At 41.3% G+C, this 11,017-nt stretch overlaps 1 protein-coding gene across 1 annotated transcript; it reads right to left on the minus strand.

Annotated features, from left to right (window-relative positions):
• Positions 1-5,860: 5,860 nt before the first annotated feature.
• Positions 5,861-8,198, minus strand: LOC132099222 (vespryn-like). The gene is made up of 3 exons (XM_059505664.1): positions 8,062-8,198; positions 6,255-6,281; positions 5,861-6,186 (listed from the first exon to the last, which is right to left on the minus strand). The coding sequence occupies exons 1-3, from the start codon at positions 8,126-8,128 to the stop codon at positions 5,861-5,863; spliced, it is 420 nt and encodes a 139-aa protein (XP_059361647.1). The 5' UTR covers positions 8,129-8,198.
• Between the last annotated feature and the right edge of the window lie 2,819 nt (positions 8,199-11,017).

Here is an 11,017-nt window from a genome sequence, read left to right on the forward strand (position 1 = left end):
ATGGCGACACGCGAGAAGTGCCTGCGTTACCGTTACTGGGTTACCATCGCTGCGCCAACCAGCGCCTGGCCGAGGTTTGACCTCTTACTCGCTGCCATCACTCAGCCTGCCAGCCCCGCCGGGAACCGCCCAACTGGAAGTCCATCAAGAAGTCCCGACGGCGTCCCATGTTGCTGGCCTCGGACAGCCCCAGGGGTGATGAGTCACCCCCTCCATCTCCTAACCTCTACTTTGATCTCTACCAGCAGGTGACTGGGGCCGGGGCTTTTTACCAAAGAGCAGCCCTACTGTGTCCTGGAGGCTTGGCCACACGCCATCGATGAAGAGGTACAGGAGATGAGAGCTGAGGCTATTGAACCATCACGCAGCCCATGGTCCAGCCCCATCGTCATGGTTCCAAAGCCCGACGGCACCCTCCGCTTCTGTAACGACTTCCGCCACCTTAACGAAGTCTCTGAGTTTGACTGCTACCCAATGCCCCATGTGGATGAGTTTTTGGACCGTTTGGGAAGGGCTTGGTTATTCTCGACCCTCGACCTCACCAAGGGCTACTGGCAGGTCCTATTAATGGAACAGGCCAAACCGAAGACGGCCTTCTCGACTCCAAACGTCACTAGCAGGTCCGGGTACTTCCCTTCGGCCACCTTCCAACGAATGATGGACGTCCTCCTACAGCCTCACCAATCATACGCGGCAGCCTACCTCAATGATTTCATCATTCACTCTGAGGCTTTGGAGGACCATCTGGAGCGGCTGTGGAGGGTGCTGTTGGAACTACGCTGGTCTGGCCTGACCGCCAAACCCCGGAAGTGTCACCTGGCCTTCGCCGAAGCTAAGTACCTGGGGTACCAGGTGGGTCGTGGCCAGGGTTCTAAATTAACACCCGCCAACCCGCCAAATTCGGGTTAAAATTAATTTTGGCGGGTGTTAATTAAAACTTACTAGCCAGTTTGGCTGGTGATCCATGGCATGAGGCTCTGTTCTCGGTCATTTATCCTCCTGGCAGAACTTCCTACATTTCCCATGAACACTGTGCTGTAAAGCTACGTGATGACGTTTCATATTCCCATTGGCTGCACGCAGTTTGCAGTTAAACCTGCGCGAAAATACATGGAAACGAATAGAGCGTCCATCAGAAAACACAAGGAAGAAGAACGAATGGAGCCAGAGCAGGGAACATAGACTGAAAGAGGAGGGAGTTATCTATTAAAGAAAAAAATTAAGATTAAACTAAATGCGGCGGTGGTTGGGGCAGATTTCTGGGGGCGAAAAGAGGAACGAGGCAGGGGATGAGGATATTACGGAGCCCCGCACGTCACCTGTAGGAGAAAAAACAATCAATCCGTGGCGACGGTTTTGCAATCCGTCCCCTCAGTTTATAAACCGTACTCACGAATTAATAAACTGTTTCTTAGGTTTAACAAACCGTGCCCACGAATTTCCAATCCGTGCGCTCAGATTTTGTAAACCGCACCTCGGTTTTTGAATCGGTACCCACGAATTCATAATCTGCGCGCACACTTTCGCAATCCGTTCCCATGGATTTGTAAACCGTGCTCACAGATTCATGCAGCAAGCTCCTACGTGATAACATACAGTTTTAATGAATATTATTATGTGGAATGGGTCTACAGCAAAGTGTCGTAAGTGATTCTCTATCGAGTGTAGTACGAGGTGGAATACAAAGATTTAATAAGAAAGATGTGCATCAACATCTTGTTAAATTTGTGATAATCTTATAATAGCATTTGTTTATTAATGTATAATAAACCTGCCATTATTTTTCCTATTTGTAAGTTGTTTTGGATTCTTATGCATAACCTGTATAATAATATATAATAATGATAAAAATAAAAAGATAGTCATTTTTATAATTTAAATTTGTAGGCTAAATAAATTATTACAAGACAGTAAAAATGTTTGTCATAAAATAATTCATGAATTGCTTTATTTCTAAATAACCTTTGACAGTTTTGGAAATGCTTGTGTACAATTCTTTCTTAACATGAAGACTTATTTTTGTGATTTTATTATACTAAGCTCCATCCACCCCACCCCACCTGCCGGAGTTAGATGCATGCTTCACTGTTAATGTTATTATTAAATAATTAGGCCAAAAATAACATTGCATTCAGTTAGAGAGAAAAGGAATGAAAACATAATCGGCATATTATTTGTTTACTTTTGCTTTTTACCCTTATTTTCTTCTTCTTTTTAGCGTTAATTTTTTTGGCCATAAAACACAGGCGGCTGTAAAAGAAGACTATTTTGTGAATGCTGATCGTGGTCTCGTTGGATACTATGAAAAATAATATTTAATAAACAGAAATGAATCTGCCGGTGGGGGCGGAGCCACAAATGCGTGTCAGTTTCCAAATCCGTGGGAATGGATTGCGAAAGCGTGCGCATGGATTATGAATTCGTGAGTACGGATTCAAAAACCGAGGGTACGGTTTACAAAATCTGAGCGCACGGATTGGGAATTCGTGGGCACGGTTTGTTAATCCGGGTCATGAATGGCTTGTGTTTGATCACAAGAATGTCGTAATGCTTTTTCAGGATTTCCGCATGTAAGTTACGCGAAAGAAAAAAAAAAACAAGCAATTTCGTGGTGGGAACTAATAATTTTAAATTTCAGTCAGTGTATATTTTGTTGTATGCATTGTACTTTATATGTGTTTTTCATGCTAACAATGTTAATAAAATTATCAAATGCATTCAGTGGCACTCATAATTTGTTATTTTTACAGAAAAAAAAATGGCTAGTGGAAATTCTGATTGGCTGGTAACTTTAGAAAGTTACCAGCCACATTGGCTGGTGATCAAAAAAGTTAATTTAGAACCCTGGCCGTGGCCTCATAAGACCGCAAGAGAAGAAGGAGGCAGCTATCCTCTCCATGCCGCAGCCTACCTCCAAAACTCAGGTACGGGACTTTTTGGGGTTGGCGGGGTACTGCTACTGCTTCATCCCTAACTTCTCCTCCTTAGCTTCTCCCCTGACAGACCTGACCAGGAAGGCCTGGGCCAAGGAGACGAATGCCAGGGTGACGCGGTGGTCCCTCGCGCTCCGGGACCTCTTCTTCACTGTGCAACACCAAGCAGGGATGGCCAACGCAAACGCCAACGGACTCTCCAGGATATGGGCAGCTTTCGCAGGTCTGTCAGGGTACACTCCCTACCCTCCCCCAATCTCCCCGCTTCTCCACAGGAACAGGTCGAAGCTTGGGGGGGGGGGGGGGGTGACACATGTCCTGAGCTCTCACCAGCGTCACCCTGGAAACCGAGCAGTCACACCTGCACCTGCTCGTCATGGTCTGAGCGGACACACCTGCGCCCCATCAAGCTCTGGCATAAACCCAGCAAACGAACACAGAGGTGAGAGATGTCTCCACAAGACTCGGCTAACCCCCTTGTTCTATTGTTTCTGCAGAGAGCAGTGTGTGACCGCCAGCACCACTGCACATGGGAGAGCACGGACCCACACCGCACAAGCGCACCAATCGAAGAGGAAGCCGAGCACCAAACCGCCTCATACCACGCCCTTTCACCACCATACCCTTAATAAAATCCACCCTTCGGAGAACTTACCTGCATCCTCGCGTCGTGTCCTTCTTAACCCCGCCACATTATTATATGTTATATAATTAATAAATAAAGTTAATGAATTAAAACATAGGCTAAGTTTAAGCTTATATTATATGTGTCCCTGGAACACAAAAGCAGTCATAAGAAGCACAGGTATATTTGTAGCAATAGCCAAAAATGCATAGTATAGTTCAAAATAATAGCTTTTTCTTTTATGCCAAAAATCATTAGGATATTAAGTAAATATTTTCCATAAAGATATTTTGTAAATTTCCTATCATAAATATATCAAAACTTCATTTTTTAATAGTAATATGCATTGCTAAGAATGTCATTTGGACAATTTTGAGATTTTCTCAATAGTTTATTATCAAATGATTATTATCATTATTTATTTATTATTTTTTAGGACCTTCAGATTCCAGATTTTCAAATAATTCTCAGCCAAATATTGTCATATCCTAGCAAATTGCAATCACAGAAGACTGATTGCATCTCAGATTAGCACAGTGGTGTTTTGCTGTTGAATGATTCAGCATTTTTAATGAAGTCTCTGCTTAATGTTTGGGATTATTTATTCAGTTTTTAGCTTGGCCATGTATCCCGCTAAGTGTTCTCCTTTTTGGGGTTATAGAAATGTCCATCTCTAATAACCAGAGATGCAAACTACTGCTCACCTTAGGCATGTTTTTTTTTAAAAGCTGGACAAATATGGTTAAAAATGTTAAACATCATTTATGTTCTGATTTTAATTTGGTAAGTGGTGCTGAAAAATACTCTTTGCATAATGTTCCAGTGTGTTAGTCCACGTTTTAGTCTCAGTCTGCCCCTGGGTTGGGGTGACAGACAGGGTTAAAATTGCGTTGCTTTGATGATACTACTTTTCTGAGATCAAAAAACACAATAATCTGTGAACTTTAAACTGAACCAATAAAGTGAATGTGATAATTTTACCACAATGTCTCACCTAACCTGACCCTGACACAGATTCTGCACAGAACCCATCATCAACTCTGGCTGCCAGGAAACCACAGATAACTCTGCGAGGAGTGTCAGGCACCGGCTGACTCATCATTTCTGAGAGAAGTTTGCGTCGTTAGAAGTCTTTAGAAACACTCAAATGCTGACATTTCAAATGTTTTCATCTTAAAAACCATTGTCAGGATTTTTTCCTCAGCAGAGTTTTATCAAACATTACAGATTTTTTTTTCCCTCATTCAGATATTAAACTCAAGCCCACACTTCAGAAAGTGACTAATGCAAGCAGTTAGAAATAAAATTCATTATTTTTTTTTGAGAATGCTCAGCACTCTTCTCCAGTCTCTGGAGCAAGCAAAAACACTTCCCTATGGACTTGCATGTGTACTGTAAGTCGAAAACAACATTCTTGTTGATCCTGGAACAACATTCCAATCAATCAGAATTGAGGGATAACTTTTCAGAAAATATCTGTTTTAGGCATACAATCAGAGTTAGGTGCTTCTACAGGGTTGTTAATCAGCTATCATTTCGGCCGTGATTTACATGTAAGATGTGAAAGGTGAGAAGATCTCGAGTTGTTCATGAGTGTGTGTGTATAGACAAGCTCTCCCTCTCAATGCCTAAAAATATTAAAATATAACATCTATAATTAAATATATTATTATAGAAAACAGTTTTAAATTGTAATACTATTTCACAATATTATTATTATTATTATTATTATTATTTTTATTTATTTATTAAATAAATGCATATATGCAACATTTCACATTAATACACAACTGGCTAGTTTAATAGTTTAATTGCCATCTCACAGTTAAATGTAGTCTGTTTAAAGATGTAAGTTACATTTAAAGATAGATAGATAGATAGATAGATAAAATATTTCTATAAATTATTTTTTAAATTATCTTTAAATATGGAGAAATTACATTTAGAAGGACAGCACCCTGTTCATATATATATATATATATATATATATATATATATATATATATATATATATATATATATATATATATATATATATATATATACAAAAAAAAAAAACCTTTACAAACGAAAGACAATCATGTCAATAAATATTAATATTCGGATACCTCATAGTTTCAAAATCTCAAAATTAGGCCTCACTTTCACACAGAGAGGACAAATAACCAATGGGTTTGAGTTGGTTCCGTCTTTGTTGGGATGAGGATTGAAGTATGGACAGATGGCTCCATTAAAGCTGCACTTAGTGAACGTGTAAATATGTAACAGAGCCTCCGTATCATAAAAGGAGACCAGAGCCTCCTCACAGTCCACCAACACTCCTAGCTTCCGGGGTTTGGAGGAGAGCTGAAGCTGGATGGGAGGGTCTTCCAAAGCTCCATACATGCTTTGACCGATTCGCTCCATACCTCATCACCCCCAGCTCCCAGCCCACCTTATTCCCCACCTCCACAACCCAGAAAGCTCTTCCCGACATGATGCGTGGTTTTCCCAGGATCCCTCCGACCAGGTCGAACTGTTGCGGGCTGCCCGGGATGACGTGACTCTCTCCGGTGTCTCGCACCTCTTTACTGTCTGTGGACACCTGTAAGTTCGGATGTGCCGTTTCTGCGTCCAGAGTCACATTCACTGCGTGTTTGAAAGATTCAGAAATATGCAGCATGAAGAACTAGTTCAGAAATGATTCCTACACATACCTGAGAAGCTGTGGATCCTTCTAATTTCTGTAGTAATAAAAGATTAAATGGTAAACAAATTTACGAATCAAATTTACAATCACAAGACTGTCCTGATACTGTTCAATAACCATATTCATGAACAATGATAGTTCGATGTTACTGTAAAGTATGTCCACCTCTTCTCAACAAAACACAAGATCTGAAGTGTCATTCTTGCCTGTGCAATTAATTAAGCACACTTAATTGTGTTAAATGTGGACTTTAAATCTTAAAAGTATATTTAAAAAATGCATTTGCAGATAATATAATATAAATAGAATAAAAGGTAACTTAAATGACTTATAGTAAAGCGAGACACTTTTTTATGACTGTTTCTAAAGACACTTAAGTACACTTAAAAGCAATAATGCTTTGTAATAATGTCAGATTAAAGGTTTTACTTTAAAGTACAAATTAAAGTTTTAATAGAAATGTCATTAAAGTATATTAAGTTTATCATAATTGTTTGTCAGCTTGTCAAGACTTTAACCATATTTTTAAAAACTTAAAGTAAATATGAAATGACGTATCATACTTAAGTACTTAAGTCATACTTAAGTCAAAACACTTTAAAGTTTAACAAAATTGCATTGAATATAAATTTAAACTACAATATATTATCATTTAATTGCATTTAACATGCAGTTGTGTCTGAAAATGTAACAGTCAGTTCACACTTCAGTAAACAGGTACAGCTCAATAAATTAGAATGTCATGGAAAAGTTCATTTATTTCAGTAAATCAACTCAAATTTTGAAACTCATGTATTAAATAAATTCAGTGCACACAGATTTAAGTAGTTAAAGTCTTTGGTACTTTTAATTGTGATGATTTTAGCTCACATTTAACAAAATCCCACCAATTCAAAAACTCAACAAATTAGAATCTGGTGACATGCCAATTAGCTGATCAACTCAAAACACCTGCAAAGGTTTCCTGAGCCTTCAAAACGTTCTCAGTTTGGTTCACTAGGCTACACAATCATGGGGAAGACTGCTGATCTGGCAGTTGTCCAGAAGACAATCATTGACACCCTTCACAAAGAGGGTACGCCACAAACAATCATTGCCAGAGAAGCTGGCTGTTCACAGAGTGCTGTATCCAAGCATGTTAATAGAAAGTTGAGTGGAAGGAAAACGTGTTTAAGAAAAAGATGCTCAACCAACCTAGAGAAACACAGCCTTATGAGGATTGTCAAGCAAAATGTATTCAAAATTTATAACTTCACAAGGAATGGACTGAGGTGGGGGGTCAAGGCATCAAGAGCCACCACACAGACAACGTCAGAGACATCTTACCTGGGCTAAGCAGAAGTTGTCCAGTGGTGCAAAGTCCTCTTTTCAGATGAGAGCAGCTGACCAGCTTTTTAAAGATGCTGATTTTATTGTCCAGCAGGATTTGGCACCTCCCCACGCATTTATTTATTTATTTTTTTTTAAATGATGTATTCTAAGTTTTTGAGATTTTGTTAAATGTGAGTCAAAATCATCACAGTTAAAAGAACCAAAGACTTAAACTACTCCGGTCTGTGTGATTGAATTCATTTAATACACAAGTTTCACAATTTGAGTTGAATTACTGAAATTATCTTTTCCACCACATTCTAATTTATTGAGATTCATGTATATATTTGAAAGTATATAATTTCCATAAAAGTACTCTTTCTAAATTTATGCTTAAGTGTATTTATTTTCCATTAAGGCAAACAAGAGTAGTATGAGTTCAAATAAGCTTGTCCAAACACCTAACTCTAATTACATCTCAACTCTCCGATATGATCACTCACCGACAGTGCAGAGTTTCTCCAGATGCGTCTCAATTGCTGCCATTAAGGCTGTCTTTCCATTTCTCATTGTGCCAAAGTTTAACTCGGTGTCATTGGAAACGTTCTAGTCATCTGTGAACTCAGCTGGCACAGCCGGGGTAAGACCGAGAAAGGGCAAAACATGGATTAAATATTTACTAAAATTATTATAGTAAAAATATGAGTGCATCATGTTTGACTAACCTGGATAATGAGGATGTCATGTTCCTCACGCTTAGTGTGATGCAAAGTGTTGATGATCTCCTTGTACTTGAGGATGTATATTTGTATTTGTTGTGTCTTCTCATCCATCTCTTTCTCCAAACACCTTCTTCCTTCCTCCAGAGGAGTGAGCAGTACCCTCTCTGTTTCCATCAGCCTCTCCATCAGTGCAGCAAACACCTCCTGTATCTCTTGCTGCTATTTCTCTAGTAGAGCCTATATATATATATATATATATATATATATATATATATATATATATATATACTGTTGGATTCTGTAAGATCCAATGAAGTGAGATTTTTGGTAATTGGATGAAATTCATAAAAACTATAAGAATTACTTCTTGTGCTGACCCAAAACTTCATAGGTACCTTTGGGGCACAGTGCCAAAGAAACATTAAGTTTTGAACAAATATTTCAAATTGTTCTTTAAATATAGTATTTTTTGACCAAATAACAAATGGGTGACATTCAACTACAGTATCTATGTTTTTGTACTCCATATGTCTTGAAAAATTAAAAGATAATCTTATGACAAACTGGCCAAATACCAGTTTTTCCCTTTTTTTGCACCACAATTTGAAACCTAACTCCTCACATTCCTAGGTGAAGTCATGGCCTAATGGTTAGAGATTCCACCTCCTAACCCAAAGATGTGAGTTTGAGTCAGGAATTGTAGGTGAGGGGAGTGAATGCACTGTGCTCTCTCTTATCTTCAATACCATGACTGAGGTGCCCTTGAGCAAGGCACCGAACCCCTAACTGCTCCCCAGGTGGCGCAGCAAAAAATAGTGAGTGTGAGAGAGAGAGTGTGATTCATTGTTACTGTCTTAAGCAGAACGCAGTGTATTATTTCCTCGTCAATGTTATAGTTTGTCTTGGTTTGCACTCCAGATAGATTGTTTAGAGTAAATCAGGTCTTTATTTGGTCATTTTATGTTTTATATTTTTTTTCTCACTAAATTGATCTCATCAGTTGTACCAAAACTAGTTAATTAAAGAGATTGGTGTGATTTATAAAATCAAATGGGTCATATTAGAACTTTGAAAGAAGTTTGTCAATTGTTTCAAATTAATTTTTTTCATTGGTGCTTTATACCCAGCAAACAGGGGACGTCCCCTGGACTGTGTAGGTCCGCAGTACGTCCGCTTTGTAACGTTCGAGGGACGTCTGGATTTGGTCTGCTGTGTAACGTTCGCCGGCGAACATTTGAGGATGTTTGATCCTCTTTTAGACGTTCATTGGCGGACTTTTGGAGGACATTCGTCCGAAACCAGTTTGTGTCACAGTGTCTGGGTTGTGTCCCTGGGTTTCCACTAGATGTCCCCCTTTCTCACGGTGTCTGTCACCTTATCACTTCCTGTTCCCTTATTTGGTCACCTTCCTCCTTGTTAGTAATTGATTGTTCCCCACCTGTCTCCTGTTCCCTCATTATCCTTCTGTGTATTTATACCCTGTCTGTCTGAGTCTGTGTGACGGAGTCCTTGTTTAATGTTCCTTGTTGAATGTTAATTCATGTCCGTCAGTTCTTGCCCTTGCCTTGCCTTGTCTTCTTTTTTGGTTTATGTTATGTTTGGATATTCTGGTTTTGACCCTGCCTGGACTGTTTACCCCTTTGGATTACCCTTCAAATAAAGGACTTACCTGCAATTGGTTCCCTCTCCTGTGTTATCTGTAACACCGTACGTGACAGAAGGACTCCGTCATGCAAGGAATCAGCGGTATGTCTTTTTCCCGCTCCCCAGCCAGGATGGCTGAGCGGAGGGCGAAGTATCTGAAGTTGATCGCCCTCCGCCAAGAGGGCAATGAGGTGGGTGCCCTGGCACAGGTGTTCTGGTCCCTGGCCGAGGGCATGGGATACAATGACGCAGCCCTTAAAGATTATTTTAACAGCGGGCTAGATGATCCAGTTTCTCAGGAGGAGATGGCGCATTTAGAAACTTTGGAGTTCTGGGAGTTTGTGTACTATTTGCAGCATCGGCTTCTGTGGGATGCCCCAGCCACTGCTGTCTCTTCCGGCGGGGTTGTCGTCAGCCCAGCACCACTGCCCAGGATGGCAACCAGCCAAGCGCCACAACCCAAGATGGCCGCCAGTCCAGCACCACTGCCCAGGATGGCTACCAGCCAAGCGCCACAGCCCAAGATGGCCGTCAGCCCAGCGCCACAGCACAAGATGGCCGTCAGTCCAGCGCCACAGCACAAGATGGCCGCTAACCCAGCGCCAATGCCCAAATTGGCCACCAGTCCAGCGCCACAGTACAAGATGGCCGCCAGCCCAGCGCCAATGCCCACATTGGCCACCGGTTCAGTGCCACAACCCCAGATGGCCACCAGCCCAGCACCACAGTACAAGATGGCCGCCTGTCCAGAGTCATGGCCCAAGATGGCTACTTGCCCAGCGCCGCTGCACAGGATGAGAGTCTCAGCTGACCCTCCAAAGTCGAGTCAGGTTCCAGTTGACCCTCCAGAGTCGAGTCAGGTTCCAGTTGACCCTCCAGAGTCGAGTCAGGTTCCAGTTGACCCTCCAGAGTCGAGTCAGGTGCCAGTGAGTCGAGTCAGGTGCCGGTGGACCCTCCAGAGTCGAGTCAGGTGCCGGTGGACCCTACAGAGTCGAGTCAGGTGCCGGTGGACCCTCCAGAGTCGAGTCAGGTGCCGGTGGACCCTCCAGAGTCGAGTCAGGTGCCGGTGGACCCTCCAGAGTCGAGTCAGGTG

Source organism: Carassius carassius, chromosome 2 (genome assembly GCF_963082965.1).
Source record: "Carassius carassius chromosome 2, fCarCar2.1, whole genome shotgun sequence".
NCBI lineage: Eukaryota > Metazoa > Chordata > Actinopteri > Cypriniformes > Cyprinidae > Carassius > Carassius carassius.